This window comes from Vitis riparia, chromosome 12 (assembly GCF_004353265.1).
Source record: "Vitis riparia cultivar Riparia Gloire de Montpellier isolate 1030 chromosome 12, EGFV_Vit.rip_1.0, whole genome shotgun sequence".
NCBI lineage: Eukaryota > Viridiplantae > Streptophyta > Magnoliopsida > Vitales > Vitaceae > Vitis > Vitis riparia.
Genome location: NC_048442.1, coordinates 7,922,275 through 7,946,084, shown reverse-complemented (window position 1 = coordinate 7,946,084; position 23,810 = coordinate 7,922,275). Strand labels below are relative to the sequence as shown.

The 23,810-nt window shown below is 31.5% G+C and overlaps 1 protein-coding gene across 1 annotated transcript; it reads right to left on the bottom strand.

The window, feature by feature from the left end:
• Window positions 1-9,087: 9,087 nt before the first annotated feature.
• On the bottom strand, window positions 9,088-10,636 carry LOC117927351 (UDP-glucose flavonoid 3-O-glucosyltransferase 6-like). Its single transcript, XM_034846845.1, has 2 exons — window positions 10,038-10,636; window positions 9,088-9,881 (listed from the first exon to the last, which is right to left on the bottom strand). The coding sequence occupies exons 1-2, from the start codon at window positions 10,564-10,566 to the stop codon at window positions 9,160-9,162; spliced, it is 1,251 nt and encodes a 416-aa protein (XP_034702736.1). The 5' UTR covers window positions 10,567-10,636; the 3' UTR covers window positions 9,088-9,159.
• Between the last annotated feature and the right edge of the window lie 13,174 nt (window positions 10,637-23,810).

Genomic DNA, 23,810 nt, shown 5'->3' with positions numbered 1-23,810 from the left:
TAACAAAACAATGTGACTTGAAGAGTTTGTTCAAGCTTCCACAAATTAAACTAAAAAATTACCAAAAATTCTTATATAAATAAGAAAAAAATTATCTTTTCATCACATGGAATTTCATATTTTGAAATCATGTGAGGTCCTCATTTTTTTTTTTTTAATAAAAGTTTTTTATATTAATATAAATGTTATTATAGCTAGTACTCGTCGCTTTTGTATGATTTGTGGTTGGCCTTTGTTGAAGATCGAGGCAAGAGTGAGTGGTTCTAGATTTCTACCATTTTCATATAAAACAAACAACAAAATTATACATTTAGGGCTAATAGAAAAAAATATTATTGATGAGAAAGCTTGAATTCATTTACAATCAATACACTATATAAATACAGAGTATGAATATTATACACTTGCAATAAAATTATACATTTGGGGTTAACAAAAAAAATAATAAATACATAATACTAATGTGAAAGCTTGTATTCATTTATAGTCAATACACTATATAAATACAAAACATGAATATTATGTACAGAAAGCTATAAAAATGATGTCATAACTTATGGCTAAATGATTTATAGTTTACCCGTGTAATTGGTCATTGATTATTGTAGAATTTCATCCATTTGGAGATCTTGATTGAGTTGGTGAGGCTATAATATTGGGATGTGAATCTATAAGATTATAGGGATGAGATTCTGCACTATTACGCCCCTATAAGATGGTGATGCTGAAGGAAGATCAACAGGTGAACTTAAACCTAAACACGAATGGGACATTTACTAACTCAACCTAAATTTAAGAATAGATTAATTAAATTAATATAATCAGGAATAATAATAATAATGATATATACAATTTTTAGGAATATCAAATTATAATTTTAGCTAAATAATTAATAGTAATGGTTAATTTTTTTTATCATATAATGTTAGGTGATGATTAAGTTCTTTAACAATAATTTTTTTTTAAAATTTGTGCTGGGGAATTAGTATTGATTTTCATGAAAAAAAAATTATATGTTATTTGGAATTATATCAAATTTCTTTTACTTTTTTTTTCTCTACATTGATTGTGCATCTTGGATTTTTAGATAAGATTTTTTTTAAAAAAAAAAAAATTGAAAATAAATAAATTAAATAATTAAAATTTCAATTAAATTATAAATAATTAGAGAAAGTAAAACCTTAGTAAAACAAATAAAATAGTTAAAAATCCAATTAAATTTAAAATAATTAGAGACAGTAAAACATTAGTAAAATAATTAAATTCCCCATAATTTAAAGAATCGAAAAGTTGAATAACCTCAATACTATGCAAATGGACTAGAAAAGAATTACATCAACTAAACTATAAGTATTAATTTAGGGATATACTAGAAGTGTCACATGTCACACTTTGGAGTAGTCAAATGTCATGCATAGAGATATAAAGAATAATTGGGAATATATTAGAAGCACCACATGGTCGTCGAATGTCACATGTGAGGATATGAAAACTTGGACACTACATGACAAGAGGTAAATACCTAAAATTTTGATGACAATTAAGGGTAGTTCGATCACTTCATAATGTAGGGAAGGGTATTTATGTCAACTCCTATTTGAAAGGGTATTTATGTCACTTCATAATGTGAACCAAAGAGTTGGCTTAAGGTTAATGTTCTACAAAATTAAACTAAAAAATTCTTATATAAATAGGAAAACTTTACCATCAAAACAAAAAATAGGTTAAAATTTTCAAGTTAAAAGCTTTTTATTACATGGAATTTCAGTTTTTGAAAGCAGCTGACATCCTCATTTTTCTTAATAACTTTTTTTTTTATATTTATATAAAAATTATTATTTTGTTTATTCAAAGTTATTATTTAATTTGTTTATTCACCTTTTTTTTAATTTTTGATTTTTTAAAATTTAATAGGTCTTGAAAGAGTCATTCCCTATTAATTATTATTTAATTATGTATGTTACACAATTAATGACCATCTTGGACATTTCTCTTTCCAACGTTAATAGTGACCCAAGTGAACAAATTCTAGTACTCATTATAATAAAATAGACTTTTAGGAGTCCAAGTTCAAATTCGATCTTAAAATTCCCAATTGTACTATTACTATCACCTTAATAAAACAATTTTAATAGTTTTGTTAATTATTAATTATATTATTTATTTTAACTCCCTACACGAAGGTAATCAATTGTGTATTCATTAACAACCGAAATTTGCATATGATTAAATTTATATCCTTTTAAACTTTCTTCGTTAAATGATAAAAAGAGAATAAACTTTCTTATAAAATAATAAAAGAAAGTTACAGTGGTGTTTAATTGTTGGATTTGATGCTATCAATGAGTATTTATTAAAAGAAAAAAGAAAAGAAAAGAGTAATGAGATGGTATGATAAAATGTTTAGTTTTAAATTAATAAATAAAATAAACTCTTGGTTTAATAAAATCAAATTGGTATATTTTTAGAATCAAGTTTTGAAGTTAATAATTTTAAGTAAATGGGAAATTTACTAACTCAATCTAAATTTAAGAATAGATTAATTAAATTAATATAATGAGGAATAATAATAATAATAATAATAATAATGATATATCCAATTTTTAGGAATATCAAATTATAATTTCAACTAAATAATTAATAGTAATGGTTATATATATATATATATATATATATATATATATATATTATGTTAGGTGATGATTAAGTCTTTTAATAGTAATTTGTTCTAAAAATTTGTGTGTTTCTTTGAGGTTAGGGGAATTAGTATTGATTTCATGAAGAAAAAAAAAACAAATTAAAATTATATGTTATTTGGAATTATATAAAATTTCTTTTACTTTTTTTTTTTTTGCTACATTGATTAACATCTTGGATTTTTAGATAAGATTTTTTTTTTCAATTTTTGAAAATAAATAAATTAAATGATTAAAAATCCAATTTAATTTAAAATAATTAGAGAAAGTAAAACCTTAGTAAAATAAATAAAACAATTAAAAATCCAATTAGATTAAAAATAATTAGAGAAAGTAAAACATTAGTAAAATAATTAAATTCCTAACAATTTAAAATAATTAGAAAAGTTGAATAATCTCAACATATGCAAATGGGCTAGAAAAGAATTACATCAACTAAACTATCAGTATTAATTTAGGGATGCACTAGAAGTGTCACATGTCACACTTTGAAGTTATCAAATATCATTGTGGACCCCGCATTTCGGCTCAATGCGTTTCCCATTCGATGGCGAGCTCGATTTTTATTTGAAAAATTGATTTTATTGTTTGAAAAGAAAATGACTTGGAGTCGCCACTTATTTTTGTTTTATTTTTAAAGGGTAAACAAAATAAGAAAGAAAAACCCTAAGTGTGACTCCTTATTTTTGGAAAAGGTGGACTGCGAAAAACCGGATCGGGTTCGGGGGTCAGGTTACTTATCGGGAAGGTACGGTACAGACCGTAGCACCCCTCTAAGTCCCTAAAGTCGGGTCTCTACTAATAAAATGAAGCAATTATGGCAATGATGAGGAAAACAATGAACACTCGAATCGATCATGCACATATGGGTATCAAAATATGCAAAGAGAATAACCAAAGTGGAAGTGGATGCATACCTGATCAGCAAACGGCAACGTGCTATCACAAAATGGGGTTAGTGCATAGTAATGAACATAAAGTGTATCACTCATATCACCCAACCAGATAAAGAAACACCAATATCATGCATGGTATTATTTCAAATTCACTTTTATTTTGATGAAAATTTATTTGATGTGGGGCCCCCACCAAAGCCCGTTTATTTTTGTATGAATTAATTTCGTAAATTCTATCACCAAGAATTACGAAAAATAAATTCACACTTATTTTAAAACATTTTGAAAATCAAAGAAAATTTGAAAGTGGCTCGCCAAAAAGAAAAAGGCAACCAAATTTTATTAAAAATGAGATGTTGGTATCTAAAAATTCTAAGGAAGAAAATTTGATGGCTTGGAGTCATTTAAAAACCATAAGTTGGAAAATTATTTGAAAACGAGGTTAGGAATTTATTTATTTTTGAAATCAAAGGGGAAAGAACTTTGGAGGATGGCACGTGGCTCAGAAGGTGGTTATACTAAGGTGGCCATGCTGTGGGAATGGGTGCTTGAGTAGTCACATGTTATGAGGACTGCTCACCCTTCACTGCCTGCAGCTATCAAGGAGCCATTGGGAGACGTCAATTCTCCATATGATGATGAATTAGCATTCAGCATTGCTTGCTCAACTGGAATAGGACGAGTGACATTAGCATCTTCAAGGCCGCTTTCAATGCAGAATGAAACACCAAGCCCAACAACTCTCGAATCAGTCATATGTTAAGCTCCACAGTCAACTGTACCCCGCTTCATAGCATATTCCTAATTCTCTGTTACCAGTACACCATACTTCAAATTTTATCTCATCATCAGCCATCAGTAGAGGGACATCATCATCTTCAGTTAGCATGTCGCATTGCAGGATCAGCCTGGTCTTCAACAGAAAGATTTATTGATGGCTCTGGATCACCTGGATTAGCCACCTTGATACATGTTTTTGATGTGGATGTGTCAATTACACCCTGATTTCGACGCCATCACAACTGGAGAGCTGTAACCTCAGATAGAATTTCCAATTCAATCTCCTCCTCCAAGTTCAAATGAAGAAATTCAGATGCACTCTCATATGTCAGCATATAGGTTGGCTTGATGACGGAGCTATCTACTGAGCATTCTGCAATGCTGCCATCAGAATGCAGTACAACAGATACAGTAACAGCATTGCAAAACTCTCCTTGTTTCAAGCTCATTCCCTCCATGGCAAGTTTCTCTGGGAACATAGGATAAGTGGCAGTAGGCAAGAAAATAGGAGTTCCTCTATTTCGTTCATTCTTTGCTTGCTTTGCAGCTTCAGTTTCCTCAGCAAGAATGAGAGCAGCCTGCCTGTCAGGATGATGCTTCAACGCAATTTCACGGTAGCTCTTTCTCATCTGGTCTTCAGTGGCAAGGAATCTTAAATGGCTTAGACCCAACAATGTAAAATGACCCTGTTGCTTAACCCCCACTGCTAGCCGTCGGACCTCTCCAGAAACTCCCAATGCAAGCGGGTCTTCAATCCAAGCTTCCTTATAATGTGATAAAAAAAAAAAAAAACGGAGTTGGGGTCACTGGATTCATCTTCCACTGAAGAGTAGAAAACACCAGAAGTTCCAATGGTTGGACTGGTGCTTTGATGATGGCGGAGGCGTTTCGCCGCCGGCGTCGTTTGAGGACAGCTTTGCTTGCTGTTTGACGATTAAGAAAATAGGTAGGTGGTGGCGAGCATGTTAATGGGTCAGCTTTTGTAGGGTCCAGAATGCACAACCTGAAGCATGTAAAATTGAGCAGTTCTTGGCTTCAGCCGCCACTACTCCACATCGTGAGCTAGAGACAATTTTTATCTTCACATTTATCACATCAGGGTCGTAAACATCATGGAGTTGAAGCATCATTTGGAAGCATGTATCTGTAATATCATCATTCTGATCTGAGCTGGTTCCTGGATGAAATCTCCTCTGACCAGTGGCACAATCACGACTAAATCTTGGAAAACCCCATAGTTATTTTACTACGATTGTGAGGAGGAATGACCACCAGAAGTATAATGCAAATCAAAAACAGATAAACCATCTTGCACGCTATCATAGGCTTGTACCAGTACAACACCAGCAGCATCCCCAAAGAGAATACAGGTTCCCTTATCACCCTTTCTTTGCCATTTCTGAGTGTAGCACAACAGTCTCCTCTTTTCCTACACTGCCAATACCACCAAAGCAATGCACAAAAGCATCCGAACCATTGGGCAATTCATAGTGGATAATTAAATCAACGTTGGAAATACCAAGCCCACGTGCCGCAACGTCAGTAGCAACATGCATGGTGAATTTTCCTTTATGGAAACCATCTAACGCCCTCTTCCTTTGATGCTGAGATACATCACCATGTAGTGCATAAAGGTTTGATGGGTATATGCATGGGGTATGGGGGGTATATAAGATGTAGAAAGAGAAAGATTGGTATGAAGGAATGCGGTGGAAGGGGAATAAGTTCAGTGTGTATGGGGTGTGATAAATGGTGCATAAGGGTATAGTGAGTGGATGGCCATGCATGTATTTGAGGTAGAAGTAAGAAATGGAGTTTGCAAGGGAAGGCAATGAGAAAATGGGCGAGATGGGTATTGGTAAGTATGAAAATTTATTAGTGAAATGAATTATGAGAGAGGTACGTAAAGGGCTCATGCATGATGAAAGTGAATGGGAGAGGTGATGAAGCAATAAAGGGAGATATGGGTATGTTGAATGAGGCTATGTGTAATTAAAAGAAATGGGTATGAGGATGTTGAGGCGATGAGTTTTGCTGCCACTGCAGCTGCTGTAGGCTTTCTGGGACCTTCCTCAATGAATCTGACAATATCGAAGCAACCATCTCGGGCAGAATTTTGCTGGCAGATTTTGTAGCTGCTGCCCCACCATGTCCATCACTGATGCCAAACAGTCCAAACTGATCAATCCCAAGAAGTGGCCAATGGTAATAACACACATCTTCCATAGGAAGCTTCTTTCCTCCGCGACGCAAAGCCATGGGATATGATGCTATACCAAGTCCCCTGACATTTGGTTTCAGATACAATTTGAACACGTATTTTTGAGGTTGTCCTAAGAGCTATTATGTCTCCACTTGCAAGCTCAATTGGATCACCCCAATGCCTCTTTCCAGAATCAGGATGGTTGACAGATTGAGAATTCAAGAGTGTTCCATTTAAGGCTACCCATGTCCACCAGTTCCCACTTCAATTTATTTAAATTCCAGTTTATCAGAGCATACTTCCCTTTCCATCATAAACAACAACTCCATCTTTATTTTCCAATGCCAAGGGCAGAAACAGTAACTGCAAAAGCTTTCTCCGATGGCAACATGTGTGGCTGATTTGGGGTTTGATCTGATATGTCATTAACATCAAAGAAAAAGGGCACCTGGAATGTGGGCATCCTGAAACTCCTGAAGTGGATTTCTCTGCTCATCCGGCATGTACCAAAACCCATCCAGCACCTTCAATACCACCGGTGGGACATCTCAATATTACACAGTCATATCTGGTGTTTCATAACTGTGCATGGATGAGCATAACTCCGGTCAAGACTCGTCAGTCCCATAGTCAAAGAACCTTTTGCCCAGCAAGATTCTTTTCAAATGAGGAGACAATTTTTCTGGTGTCACATGGCAATAGTATCAGGCAACGCATCCACCCAGCAACTGCACACTCAGGACCATCTTACCCTGATGAACACGTCGTCTTTGTGCCTAAGTATTCACCAAGCACTCTCCTACTGGAAATGATCCTCTGTAACTCCTTGCTTCCAAAGGTGGAAATGAGGAAAATAACACAGTCCAGGTATGGGTACCAGAAACAGGGTAGACAACAAAAACAGAGTGCAAGCAATAGGAACAACATGAATTCATACAAGCCTCATTTCATATATATTGCAATGAGCTCATATGAGGGTGGGTGAAATCAAATGAGTACCAAACAAAAATCAAAACATGGTTATAGATATCTCATGGAGAAGCTGAAACAGAGCTAAACGGGTCCTCAACAAAAAACATTAAACAGAGAGATATGAGCATGCTTACTCCCAAACAACCAAAAATCATCCAAGAATCAACAAAAACAAGAGAAGAAAAACTTACCGGTTGAAGAGAATGAGAAATCCACAATAAACATACCTGAAAATAATCGTCTCCAGCTAGGTTAGCCAGAGATCAGCAAGCCATCTCTCTTCTTCAGCTGACCTCCCTCTTGAGCTCTGGTTTTCTCCAAGCTCCCGAAAATCCCCCTGGTTCCCTCCCTCTGGTAGCTTTTCTCTCAAGCTCCAGAACACACTAAAAAAAAACCCCCCTCTCTCTGCCGCTATCCCCCAAAATAAATATCTCTAACGGCCTGCTCTCCCAGACACCTCACACCTCTCTGCAAAACACGTCCAAAAAGCAACCTCTCTCAGCTGCAGGAGACGCTCCCCCCCTCTAACAGAACGTACCCATCTCTCAATATTCCCCTCCAGGTGTCAACCATTTATTGACTCCTCCAACTCCATTACCTGATTCAATGAAGGCCAATTACGAGGTGACACGTGGTTCCTTGAGATTGTGACACCTGTCAACAATTAGCTACAGAAAGTGAGCCCCAAATGGGGGTCTACAATCATGCATAGAGATATAAAGAATTATTGGGAATATATTAGAAGCACCACATGGTTGTCGAATGTCACATATGAGGATGTGAAGAATTGGACACTACATGACAAGAGAAGGGTATTTATGTCAACTCCTATTTGAAAAGGAAACATAACGGGGAAAAATAATAAAATAATATGACCCCAAGAGTTTGCTTAAGGACCATGTCCTACATAATTAAACTAAAAAATTACTAAAAATTCTTATATAAATAGGAAAAATTTCCCTTCAAAAAAACAATAGATTAAAATTTTGAAGTTGAAAGCATTTTTATTACATGGAATTTCAGTTTTTGAAAGCATGTGAACTCCTCATTTTTTTTAATAAAAGTTTTTTTATATTCATATAAAAGTTATTATTTTGTTTATTCGCCTAACATTTTTTTTTTTGAATTTTAATTTTAATTTAATAGGTCTTGAAAAAGTCATTTCCTATGAATTATTACTTAATTATGTATGTTACAAAATTAATGATCATCTTGGACATTTCTCTTTCCAACCTTAATATAGACCCAATTGAACAAATTCTAGTACTTACTATAATAAAATAGACTTTTAGGTGTCCAAGCTCAAATTGGACCATCAAATTCCCAATGGTATTATTACTATCAATCTTAATAAAACAAACAATTTTAATAGCTTTGTTGATTGTTAATTATATTGTTTATTTTATTATTAACTTAACTCCCTATACGGAAGATTATCAATTATGCATTCATTAACAACTGAGATCTACATATGATTAAATTTATATCATTTTAAACTTTCTTCACTAAATGATAAAAAGAGAACAAACTTTCTTATAAATTTCGAAATCAAAGAAATTACATCAACATTGAAATAAAAACATATGATAAAATAACGATCCGATACATTAGGTTATGGAATATTGGTTATTACGTTTTCAATAAAATGACCTAAAGAAGAGTGCGAGGATCCACCATCTATTATAACTCTTCTACTTATTTGTTGCATTTCATTCATTTTCTTCCTCACTTCACTATTAATGCTCATCAAATTCTTTAATCCATTTTCAATCTCATGAGCATTTACAATATAGTTGTTATCCTTATTATAATCAATTTTAATTTCAACTGCCAATCCTAAATCTTTCACCATTTGGAAAGCGTTGATTTGTTGTTCCGCATATATTGGCCATGTGGCTACTGGAACACCGTACCATATGCTTTCGAGGAGAGAATTCCATCCACAGTGAGAAACAAATCCTCCAACAGCTGTGTGGGCTAAAACCGCTACTTGTGGAGCCCATCCAATTATCTTTCCAATTCTAGCCGTCCGATGTAAAAACCCGTCTGGTAGAACTTCCTCAATATTTTCATAGTCTCTCGGAAATGCCATTTTACCCTTTGGGGGAGCTTGGCGAAGGGACCACAAGAAGCGATGCCCACTGCGCTCTAACCCATATGCTATCTCCTTGATCTGATCCGCACCAAAGCTTCCCATGCCCCCGAAGCATAGGAAAACCACAGACGATGGAGGCTGATCATCAAGCCAGCTCATGATGGCACTTGCATTTTGTTGATCCTCACCAAATCCCGTTCTAGTGTTGAGAATGGGTCCAACGGGATACACTGGCGGTACTGTACTGCCAGAAAATGATTGAATAGCATGTGATTCAAGATCAATAAATGTATTTACCATAACACCCTTGGCTTGTCTTAATCTTCTCATATGACACATATGCCCTGCAGCGCCATCGACTCCCTTGTCAAAAATCATAGGAGGGAAGACCTTACCTGGAACCGAGTTAGCATAACTCGGAACCTGCAACTCAGCATCCGAGTCCTTGAACTCATCAAGATTCAAGCCCTCATAGTCATGGAGGAACTGAAGATGCAACAGGAAGCCAAGAGAAGCGGCGCTGGAAGTGGAGAAGAGATAGGAAGGCACCCCAAACTCATCGGCCACATCAATCATGTGGGTGCACATCACGTCAATAACGAACCCAGCGAGCCGAACCGAGTTGGAGCGAGTGAGCTCGTGGACTGCGTCTCTGACGAGTAGTGTCTGAGCTTTGATGAATTCAGACATGGAGGGACCAGGCGTCGTCGCTCCGGAGCTGATCTCTACAGGAGGAAGTGTGACGAAACGTATGGAATCAGAGTCCGTGGTCATACTATCAATGGACCCAAACGGAAACTTCATGATGAAGATCGTGATTGAGAATCGGGGGTCTCGCTGAGTAAGCAGCTTTGCAATCTCCACTGTAGGCGAAAGGTGGCTAATGATCGGAACTGGGATGAAGACAAGCTCAGTTTGTTTCATCGCTAACTAGCAGTCACTGCAAAGAGAAAAATATTGGATGTTTGGAGGGCTTTGCGGTGGGGTGATACTTAATACTTGTGGCCGAATGGGTTATAAATGACTTTTCCTAACCAGCCTGATTAGTCTTGGTTGCCGAGAAACTGATGTCATGGCTTAGCTGTTTCAATCTATTTTCCTTTACTTGTCGTTTTTGTATGATTTGTGTTGGCCTTTGTTGAAAATTGAGGCAAAAGTGAGTGCTTCTAGATTTCTGTCATTTTCATAAAAAACAAACAATAAAGTCATACATTTAGGGCTAACATTTTCATATAAAACAAACAATAAAGTTATACATTTGGGACTAACAGAAAAAATAATAATGATGAGAAAGCTTGTGTTCATTTTTGGTCAAGACACTGTATAAATACAGAGTGAATATTATGCACAGAAAATTACAAAAATGATATCATAAATTATGGCAGAATGATTTATAGTTGACCCATGTAATTAGTCATTGATTACAACAGAATTTCATCCATTTAGGGATTTTGGTTAAGTTTGTGAGGCTTGAATATCAGGATGTGAAGCTGCAAGATTGCAGGGATAAGATTCAGCACAATTACGCCACTGCAAGATGGTGCTCCCATCAGAGACATCAATATTGGATCGAATTCGAAGAAAGAGTTGTCGACTCAAAGGCTTAATCAAAGCATTTGCAAGTTGATTTTTGGTAGAGATATATGATCCGATGAGATACCCATTGACAACATGATCACACACAAAGTGAAAGTTGATAGCAATGTATTTCATTTTTGAGTGAAAAGGAGTTGATAGAAAGGTAAGTAGCGCGAATGTTGTCACAATTTATAATAAGTGTCTTAGGGAGTTGAAGACTAAGTTCACCCAAAAGAGATTTGAGCCAAAGGACTTTGGCAACTGTGCAAGTAAGGGTCTAATATTCAAACTCCGTGGAAGATTGAGCAACAAACATTTGTTTGCAAATCAAGAGATAACATTACCATCAAAGTGACTTAGACAAATTATTAAAAAAAATATAACTTTATTTACAAAAGAATTTTTGGGACAATTTTGTTTACAAAATAATTTTTGGGCACTTTTTATTAAACAAATAAATTTTTGGACAATCATTATTAAAAACAAATTTTCAAATTCTATTAAAATAAAATTTTTGGATTTTTCTAAAAGCATTTTTCTAAATTTTTATTAATAAAAAATTTTCTTTTATTAAGAAAAATATTTTAAAATTATTATTTTATTAAAACATGTTTACTGAATTAATCCTTTTATTTAAACAAAATTTTTAATTTGTTCAATATTCAATTATGTACACTCAATAAATATATACAAAAAAAATATTTATAGAAATCAATAAAAGAAGGTAATAAAATGTGTGCCCAAATAAGTTTACAACAACTTCAATACTCTATTTACAGTTTTTCGAGTCTCACTTTTTTTTTTTATAAAATTCTATACTCCTCGTGTCATAAATTTGTAAACCAACATAATTGCAAAATTTTCTGAGCTCTTTTTTTGGGGGAAGCAAAAAAAATCGAAAAGAAAAAGAAAAGTGAGAGGAGAGAGAATTTGGAAGTGACTGAGAGAGGGAGCTATAGGCTTGGCGTGGGGCAATGATGAGAGAGGAGAGAGGAAAGAAAGAAAAAAGGAAAAGAAAAAAAGAAAAAGAAAGAAAAAAATAATAGTAATAATAAAATAATATATAAAATAATAAAAATTAAAAATTAAATGATGAGTGGATTAAAAATATTATATGTAATCGAAATTTAAAATTTAAAAACAAAATTAAGGTCAAAATTAATATAAAAATAAAATTATGACAAATTTTAGGATCTACACCTATACATATATATGATGAGTGGGTAGTAACCCTTGAGGCACGGAGATAGCTTAGATGACAAGAAAATAATGTAAGTCTCCATTGTCTTTTATTAAGAAAATTCATCTCTTTTTATTTACAATTGCAACAACAATGTCATATTTATTTATTTTTTGTCTATATTGATGACTTGTGATTGAACATGTCTTTCATAACTAACTTTCTTAAGGTGCTAAATTAGAGATGTGTTGTTCTTTATTAATAAATCTACCTATGTTCATAAATTTTTAATCATTTTTATCTAAAAAAATTTAAATAATAAACCTTAATCTATATCCAGACTTTCAAAAAAAAAATTAAAATGTCTAAAACTAATTAATAAATATAAAATACTAATCTCAAGGTTAATAATCTTGTTTAAAAAATTGATCTTCAACCCTTCGTTCTCTAATTCCCCTGATCTCTATACAAAAAGGATTTATGTAAAGAGAAGAGAAGAAAAATGTAATTTATGGGGTTTTTAAATACAAAAAAACGTTTCTACTCTTATTAAAATTATTTATTTTTTTTGTATTTCTAATTTACGATTATAACCTTGGAAATTAATTCGAGCTGTTACAGTGTATGATGTAGGTGTTGGAAAACGTGTGATGACCATAGGTGTGGCAGTGATGTTTGAATGCTAGTGGAGAATTTGATGCTGCAAACGAAGATCCATTCCAACAAGATATAGGAGGAGTGATGGGATGGTATGATAAAATAATAAAAGAAAGTTATAGTGATGTTTGAATGTTGGTGGGGAATTTAATGCAATCAGTGAGGATTTATTAAAAAAATAAAATTGTAATGGGATGGTATAATAAAATGTTTAGTTTTAAATTAATAAATAAAATAAAATCTTGGTTTAATGAAATTAAATTGGTATATTTTTAGAATCAAGTTTTGAAGTTTATAATTTTAGGTAAATGGGAAATTTACTAACTCAACCTAAATTTAAGAATAGATTAATTAAATTAATATAATGAGGAATAATAATAATAATAATAATAATAATGATATATACAATTTTAAGGAATATCAAATTATAATTTTAGCTAAATAATTAATAGTAATGGTTATTTATTTATTTTTTATATTATGTTAGTTGATGATTAAGTTTTTTAACAATAAATTTTTCAAAAAAATTGTGCGTTTCTTTGAGGTTAGGGGAATTAGTATTGATTTTCGTGAAAAAAAAAATGATATGTTATTTGGAATTATATAAAATTTCTTTTACATTTTCGTTTTCTTTACATTGATTGTGTAACATCTTGGAATTTTAGATACTTTTTTTTTTCGATTTTTGAAAATAAATAAATTAAATTATTAAAAATTCAATTAAATTATAAATAATTAGAGAAAGTAAAACCTTAGTAAAACAAATAAAACAATTAAAAATCCAATTAAATTTAAAATAATTAGAAAAAAAGTAAAACATTAGTAAAATAATTAAGTTTCCAATAATTTAAAATAATTAGAAAAGTTGGATAACCTCAAAACTATGCAAATGGACTAGAAAAAAATTACATAAACTAAACTATAAGTATTAATTTAGGAATATACTAGAAGCGTCACATGTCATACTTTGGAGTTGTCAAATGTCATGCATAGAGATATAAAAATTATTGGGAATATATTAGATGCACCACATGGTTGCCGAATGTCACATGTGAGGATATGAAAAATTAGACACTACATGACAATTAAGGGTAGTTCGATGTAGGGAAGGGTATTTATATCAACTCCTATTGAAAAGGAAACATAAAAAGGAAAAATAATAAAATAATATGAACCGAAGAGTTCACTTATGGTTAATGTTCTACAAAATTAAACTAAAAAATTCTTATATAAATAGAAAAAATTTACCATAAAAACAAAAAATAGGTTAAAATTCTCAAGTTAAAAACTTTTTTATTATATGGAATTTCAGTTTTTAAAAGCACGTGACGTCCTCATTTTAAAAAAAATATTTTTTATGTTTATATAAAATTTATTATTTAATTTGTTTATTCACCTAATTTTGTTGAATTTTTTTATTTTTATTTTAATTTAATAGGTCTTGAAAGAGTCCTTCCCTATTAATTATTATTTAATTATGTATGTTAGACAATTAATACCACCTTGGATATTTCTCTTTCCAACATTAATAGTGACCCAAGTGAACAAATTCTAGCACTCACTATAATAAAATGGACTTTTAGGAGTCCAAGCTCAAATTGGATCGGGAAATTCCCAATGGTACTATTACTATCACCTTAATAAAACAATTTTAATAGTTTTGTTAATTATTAATTATATTGTTTGTTTTATTATTTATTTTAACTCCCTACACGAAGATAATTAATTGTGCATTCGTTAACAACCGAGATCTGCATATGATTAAATTTATGTCATTTTAATCTTTTTTCATTAAATGATAAAAAGATAATGAACTTTTTTATAAATTTTGAAATCAAAGAAATTACATCAGCATTGAAATAAAGCATTTCATAAAGTAATAATCCAAAACATTAGGTTATGGAATATTGGTCATCATGTTTTCAATAAAATGACCTAAAAAAGAGTGCTAACTCTTCTACTTATTTGTTGCATTTCATTCATTTTCTTCCTCACTTCACTATTAATGCTCATTAAATTCTTTAATCGGTTTTCAATCTCATGAGCACTTACAATATTATCCTTATTATAATATATTTTAATTTCTATTGCCAACCTTAAATCTTTCACCATTTGAAATGCGTTGATTTGTTGTTCTGCATACATTGATCATGTGGCTACTGGAACACCATATCATATGCTTTGTAGGAGAGAATTTCATCCACAATGAGAAACAAATCCTCCAATAGCTGAGTGGGCTAAAACCTCTACTTGTGGAGCCCATCCAATCATCTTTCCAATCATGTGGGTGCAGAGCATGTCAATAACGAACCCAGCGAGCCGAACCGAGTTGGAGCGAGTGAGCTAGTGGACTGCGTCTCTGACGAGTGGTGTCTGAGCTTTGAGGAATTCAGAGATGAAGGGAACAGACGGCGTCGCTCCGGAGCTGATCTCTACAGGAGGAAGTGTGACGAAACGTATGGAATCAGAGTCCGTGGTCATACTATCAATGGACCCAAACGGAAACTTCATGATGAAGATCGTGATTGAGAATCGGGGGTCTCGCTGAGTAAGCAGCTTTGCAATCTCCATTGTAGGCGAAAGGTGGCCAATGATCGGAAGTGGGATGAAGACAAGCTCAGTTTGTTTCATCACTAACTAGCAGTCACTGCAAAGAGAGAAATATTGGATGTTTTAAGGGCTTTGCGGTGGTGTGACACTTGTGGCTGAATGGGATATAAACGACTTTTCATAACACGCGTCAACAGTCTTGGAGGTCGAGAAACTGATGTCATGGCTTAGCTGGTTCAATCTGTTTTCTTTTACTTTTGTCGTTTTTGTATGATTTGTGGTTGGCCTTTGTTGAAGATTGAGGCAAGAGTGAGGGGTTCTAGATTTCTGTCATTTTCATATAAAAGAAACAATAAAGTCATACATTTGGGGCTAACAGAAAAAAATAATACTGATTAGAAAGCTTGTATTCATTAACAGTCAATACACTATATAAATACATAGTAAGAATATTAGACACAAAAATGATACAATAAATTATGCCTGAATGATTTATAATTGACCCATGTAATTAGTCATTGATTATTGCATAATTTCATCCATTTAGAGATTTTGACTGAGGTAGTGAGGCTTGAATATTAGGATGTGAATATGCAAGATCGTAAGGATGGGATTTTGCACTATTACGCCATTGCAAGATGGTGCTCCCATCAAAGACACCAATCTTTGCTTGAAGCTGAAGAAAGAGTTGTCAACTCAAAGACTTGATCAAAGCACTTGCAAGTTGATCTTTGGTAGAGATATATGATACGATGAGATTCCCACTAACAACATGATCACACACAAAGTGAAAGTTGATAGCAATGTGCTTCATTTTTGAGTAAAAAATAGAATTGAAAGAAAGGTAGGTTGCACCAATGTTGTCACAATTTATAATAGGTGTCTTAAGGAGTTGAAGGCTAAATTCACCCAAAAGATATTTGAGCCAAAGGACTTTTGTAGCTGTGAAAGCAAGGACATGACATTCAATCTCCATGGAAGATTGAGCAACAAACTTTTGCTTGCAAGAGCATCAAGATATAACATTACCACCAAGGTAGACAATATATGTAGCAGTAGAGGTCCTGTCATCCCTTTTGCTAGCCTAATCAACATAAAAAAAGGTCGTTAGAGCCAAAGGTTGATGACACTTAAGGAGAAGACCATGATGGATAGTGTGCTTAAAATAGCGAAGTAGACGCTTACCTGTTGACTAGTGAATCTCAGTTGGATAGTGCATGAATTGGGCGAGCTATCATGAAGAGTAAAGGAGGTAGGGGTAGAGAGTTGTATAGTAACATCCTTGGCACCATCTAGTTTGGTGCAAGTGAGAAGATCCCATATACATCTATGATGAGTGAGTAGTAACCCTTGAGGCATGGAGAGAGCTTCGACGCTAAGAAAATAGTGCAAGTCTCCCATGTCTCATTGAGAAGATCCCTTTCTTTTTATTTACAATTGCAACAATATCACCATTTACTTTCTTGTCTATGTGGATAGCTTACTTGTGATAGGGAACAACATGTCCTTCATAGCTAACTTTCTTATGGTTCTAAATTAGGGACATGTTGTTCTTCATCAATAAATCTACCTATGTTCATAAATTTCCAATCTTTTTTATCTAAAAAAAATAAATTAATAACAAGCCCTAATCTATATTGAGATCTTTTAAAAAAATTTAAAACGTTCAAAACTAATTAACGAATATAAAATGCTAATCTTAAGGTTAAAAATATTATCCTGAAACCCTAAATCCCTAAATCTTTAACCCTGCTATGGACCCCGCATTTCAACTCACGCGCTTCCACTTGATGGCGAGCTCATTTTTTTTTTTTTTTTTGAAAATGATTCATTTTTTTTTTTTAGAAAATAACTCGAAGTTGTCACTTAATTTTATTTATTTATTTTTATTTTGTAAGAGAAAACGAAATGAGAAAGAAAACCCTAAGTGTGACTCCTTGTTCGGAAAAGAAAAGTCTATGAAAAACCGAGTTTGGGTTTGGGGTCAGGTTATTTATTGGGAAGGTACGGTGAAAGACCATAACACCCCTCTAAGCTCTATAATAAGGTCTCTACTAAATAAGGTGAAACAATTGTGACAATTAATAAGGGAATCAATGGATACCAATAAAATAATCAAATAATAAAATGAATCACGCGTAAGAGTAAGCAAAGTGGGAGTGAGAGCATACCTTGGCTACAATAGTGCGCTATCATGAAAATGGGGTTAGCTCAAGTATAAAATCATCACATGCATATCAAAGAGCAAAACAAAAATTGAGCAAAATTCATTAAGCATAACAATTGACAATCAAAAAAGAAAACTCATATGTAGGGCCCCCACCAAAGCCCATTCGATCTTGCATGAATTAATCTCAAAAATTCCATTATTTTGGAATTATGAAAATTTTTTTCGTGCTTATTAAAATAGTGAAAAACGAGAAAATAATTAAAAACCAAAGAAGATCACAAGATGCATGCCTAAATGAAAAATGACAACACGTTTATTAAAAATTAGGTTTTAGTGAATCAAAATTTTAATGAAGAAGAGAAAAAAGAAAGAAAGAAGAAAATAATAATAATAATAATAATAATAATAATAATAAATAAATAAATAAATAAACAAATAAAATATAGTAAAATAATAGAATAAATAAATAAATAATCATATGAAAGATGAATAAATAACATAATTAAATTAGGCGAATAAACAAATCAAATAAATAAATTTTAAAGATTTAAAATCATCTGAAAGACAAATTTTGAAAATCAAGTTTTGAAACTCAATTGAAAATTGAAGTTTTAAGAACTAAATTAGAAAATTGGAACTTGGAAAAATTATTTGGGTATGAGATTTCTTAAAAATTAAATCTAAAAATTGGAATTTTGGAAAATTATTTGAGAATTAAAGTTTGGAAAATTAAATTTGAAAATTAGTGTTTTGGAGATTAAATTAAGGAATTGAAGTTTTGAAAACTAATTTTGAAATAAATCGAAGTTTTAAAAATTAAATTATGGAAATTAGAATCTTGGAAATCATTTGAAGATGACATTTTTTTTTTAAAAAGTAACAATAATAATAATAATAATAAATGAATGTGAAAATTTGAATTTTGGAAATTGGAAATCAAATTCGTAGATTGGAAAATTGGAATTTTGGAAATTGAGAGTTAAATTTGGAAATCAGAATTTTGAAGAATTATTTAAAGATGAAATTAAAAATAAAAAAATAAAAAAATAAATAAAATCATAATAATAATGATTAAATAAATGAATGTGAAAATTGGAATTTTGGCAATTGAAAATTAAATTCAAAAATTAGGAATTAAATTTGGAAATCGGAATTTTGAAGAATTATTTAAAGATGGAATTTTAAAAATAAATAATAAAAGAATAATAATAATGAAAATAATAATGATTAAATAAATAAATGTGAAAGTTGAAATTTTGGAGATTGAAAGTTAAATTCGGAAATTGGAAAATTGGAATTTCGGAAATTGGAGATTAAATTTGGAAATAGGGATTTTGAAGAATTATTTAAAGATGAAATTTTAAAAATAAATAAATAAACAAACAATAATAACCAAAATAATAATGATTAGATAAATAAATGTAAAAAATGAAATTTTGGAAATTGGAAATTAAATTTGGAAATAGGAATTTTGAAGAATTATTTAAAGATGGAATTTAAAAATAAATAAGTAAACAATAATGACGAAAATAATGATGATAAGATAAATAAATGTGAAAATGGAATTTTGAAAATTGGAAATCGAAATTTTGAAGAATTATTTAAAGATGAAAATTTAAAAATAAATGAGTGAATAAATAAATAATAATAAAAATAACGAAAATAACAATGATTAAATAAATAAATATGAAAAATGGAGTTATGGAAAATTAAATTTGAAAAAAAAATTGGAATTTTGAAAATTATTTGAGAGTTTGGAACTTTAAAAATTAAATTTAAGAATTAGAGCTTTGAAAGTTAAATTTGAAAGAAATTGGAACTTTGGAAATTAATTGAGAATTGAAGCTCGGAAATTAAATTTGAAAGAAATTGGAATTTTGGAAATTAAATTTGAAAAAAAAATTGGAATTTGAAAATTATTTAAGAATTGGAGTTTTGAAAATTAAATTTAAGAATTGGAGTTTTGGAAACTAGGATTTTGAACTTATATTTAGAAGTTGAAGCTTGGAGTTTTTAAAATTAAATTTGGAGATTGAAATTTTGGAAAATTAAACTTTGATATATATATATATATATATATATATATAAAATAAAAAAAATGAAGAATTAAAATGGGAATGAGAGCTACATGCAAGGATGAAAATATCGGTAATCACGAATATATCGGTACTTCGATTTTACGGATATATCGGAGATATATCGGCGGATATTTTGGAAAAAAATATCAATAAGCTTAAAATTGATCAAAATATAAAAAAATTTATAAAAAAAAACTTCATAAAAATACAATTAGAAGTATAATGATATTTTTAAGTTATTTTATTAAATAATTTGATATATCTATAATATGATTTATCATATTTGATAATAATATCGTATGCATCGATAAAAATATGAATTTTATAAGTGTACATTTATTATTAAATTACATCTAATATTATGATATTTGATTATAATATGTCTAATTTTAAAATACATATTAATATTAAAATTATGATCCATTTAATTCAATTGTATTAAACAATATAAAATAAATTATGAGATATGTACAATTTTTTAATATTTAATTAATTATTAATGATATTAAAAACACTATGAAAAAAATGATGTAATTTTTATATTTTTGGTAATCAATTAAAAGAAAATTTTGCATTTAATTAAAAAATAATTATAATTAATTTGCTCTTTAAAATATTCTTTAATATTTTTTTTTTTATATAATGAGTTTAACTATATATATGTTTAGTGCGTACTATATAATAAAGGCAAGTCTGCCCAGACGATAAGTGGGTTGAACCTTAAACCTTTTGGTTTGGGGTTCGAATTCCTTCAACAGCAAAGGAAGGGCCTTTTTCCAGCCATTGTAGCACATTGACTTCACTGTAGAAAAAGGGTTGCGAGAAATTTAAGAGGGAGAAATAGTAAGAGAAAGGAAAAAGTAAATAAATGAATAAAGAATGGGCTTGGTGGTGGAATGGGTGGAGGTTATTAAACTTAATGTGTTTTCATGGCCTGCTGTCCCATAACTCTTACAGGTTGGAAGGTCTTGGCTGAATAATTGAAGTTCCTCAACTCCATTTTTTTTTTAGTGGGTTGCTGGTATGCCCAAGAAAATCATAGCCGACCAAGAAACCACATTCCTTTCACGCATTTCATCAAACACCTTGCGTGCATCGTCCATTCTCCCAATCTTCCCATACATTCCCATCAATTCACGGATCAAGTTTCACTCATTAAATAAGCCAAAAAAACAAGACGCCACCCACAACAAGCAATTAAACTAAATATAGAATAAGAAATGGGTTTTCAAATGTAGGGGTGGGAACGAAGAACTAACCATGAAGAACCAATAATCTCATGACAATAGCAATGACTAGAGTTCTTGGCATATCCTAAAGCTCTAATTGGGATCCCAATATAGATATAAAAAGAATACCCAAGACCTAGAAATCGCAAAATAAACAAATGCTGGAAACAGAGACCAAAGCTTTAGGGTTCAAAGATTGTACCTCGATTTCAATGCAAAGCAACAACACAATTCAACACAATCATTGACCCTCCTATGGTTGTGGCTTGCGCAACACCTCTAAAGGTCAAAGTTCGTGCATAAACACATATAAAAACAAAGCCATAACACCACAACCTCCCACTCTCGCTAACAACCTCCAAAATTTTTCTTCCTCAGAAAAATCTTCCCCTCTTTTCTCTGGTCTTCTTTTTCCTTTTCTTTCTTCTCTCGTTCTCCCTCTCAGTAATCCACAACTCCAACCGCCTCAGCCTCCTTGTAACCAGTAAAAGATACCCTTCCCCCCTTCTTCTGTCTAAGCTCCCCAAGAAGACTACCAAGGCTCTCTGTAACCATCCCCTTTTTACTTAGTTGTCTCCTCCTTTTCAAACAGTTATTTTCCCTCTTTTCTCAGTTGTGCCCTCTGTCCCAAATAGCTCGCCCCTCTTTTCTTTTCTGCTTCCCATCCTCTCTAGCCGCCCAAGAGCAGCTCACCCATCAGCTGTCTTCCTTTCACTTTCGTCCTCTTTGGCTGCCCGAGAAACGACTCCTTCTCAGGGTAGCCAGAAAAATCATAAAAAATAAAATAAAATCTCCCCATCTGAGGGGGATCTACACATGCGTTTCCTAATTCCTCTTATCTCTATGCACAAAAGGTTTATGTAAAGAGATGACAAGAAAAATATAATTTATAGGGTTTTTAAATACAAAAAGAACTTTCTATTCTTATTAAAATTATTTTTTTATATTTTTTTATATTTCTAATTTGCATTTCTAAGCTTGAAAATTAATTCGGGGTGTCATAGTGTATGATGTAGGTGTTGAAAAACATGTGATGACCTTAAGTATTTCAGTGATGTTTGAATCCTAGTGGAGAATTTGATGCTACAAACGAAAATTCATTAGTTTGATGACTTCATAATGTACAGGAGGGTATTTATGTCAATTAATATTTAAAAAATAAGCATAAAAAGGAAAAATAATAGAATAATGACTTGAAGAGTTTGTTCAAGGTTCATGTTCTACAAAATTAAACTAAAAAATTACTAAAAAATCTTATATAAATAAGAAAAATTTATCTTTTCATTACATGGAATTTCAGCTTTTGAAATCACGTGAGTTCCTCATTTTTTTTAATAAAAGTTTTTTTTATATTAATATAAATGTTATTATAGCTGGTACTCATCGCTTTTGTATGATTTGTGGTTGGCCTTTGTTGAGGATCGAGGCAAGAGTGAGTGGTTCTAGATTTCTACCATTTTCATATAAAACAAACAACAAAATTATACATTTGGGGCTAATAGAAAAGAATATTATTGATGAGAAAGCTTGAGTTCATTTACAATCAATACACTATATAAATACAGAGTATGAATATTATTTCTTTACAATAAAATTATACATTTGGGGTAAACTAAAATAATCATAATACTGATGTGAAAGCTTGTATTCATTTATAATCAATACACTATATAAATATAGAGCATGAATATTATGTACAAAAAGCTACAAAAATGATGTCATAACTTATGGCTAAATGATTTATAGTTTATTTGTGTAATTGGTCATTGATTATTGTATAATTTCATCCATTTGGAGATCTTGATTGAGTTGGTAAGGCATGAATATCGGGATGTGAATCTACAAGATTACAGGGATGAGATTCTGCACTATTATGCCCCCGCAAGATGGTGCTCCCATTAGAGACACCAATCTCGAATTGAAGCCAAAGAAAGGGTTGTTGACTCAAAGGGTATGAGACTCGGTTGAATATGGTTGAAGATCACCATTAATACTTGATGCTCAAGGAAGATCAACATGTGAACTTAACCCTAAACACGAATGGGACAAAGTCAACAATGAAGGTAGTGAAGCCAATGCTAGGGCTTTATTTAGTATTTTTAACGGAGTTTGTCTAGATGAATTTCGCAGGATTGAAAATTGCAAACGTGCAAAGGAAGCATGGGATAAACTTCAAGTTGCTCATGAAGATATGTCTGTTGCAAAGATTTATAAATTTTCTTATCTTTGGTTGTTCTATAAAAAATATCAAAGAAAACCAAATATAATCAGAACTAGTAAATATTGACTTTAAATCTATTTTTTTTTTCATTTATTTCCTTCTATTTTTTCCTCTTTATTTTCTTTCCTTATACTTTTCATCTTTATTTTCTTTCTCTTACATTTTCCCTCAAATTTCTGGCAATCAAACATAGCCTTACGGTTTTAGCAATTTTTATTTTAATTTTAATTTGATATATAGGTCTTGAAAGAGTAATTTTAAGGCTGAAAATTATCTCCTATTAATTATTAATCAATTATGTATGTAACAAAAGTAATTATTCAAAGTTCAATAATATTTGAATATATATATATATATATATATATATGAATGAGAATCCTTGCAACAAGAGCTAGGGAATGTATTAATACATATTAGCATCTACGTATTTTTCCTTTTCAATACCAAAAGGTTCCTTCATTTCTTCTTGTAAACTTGAAGAAATGGTCAAATTTCTCATGTTTCA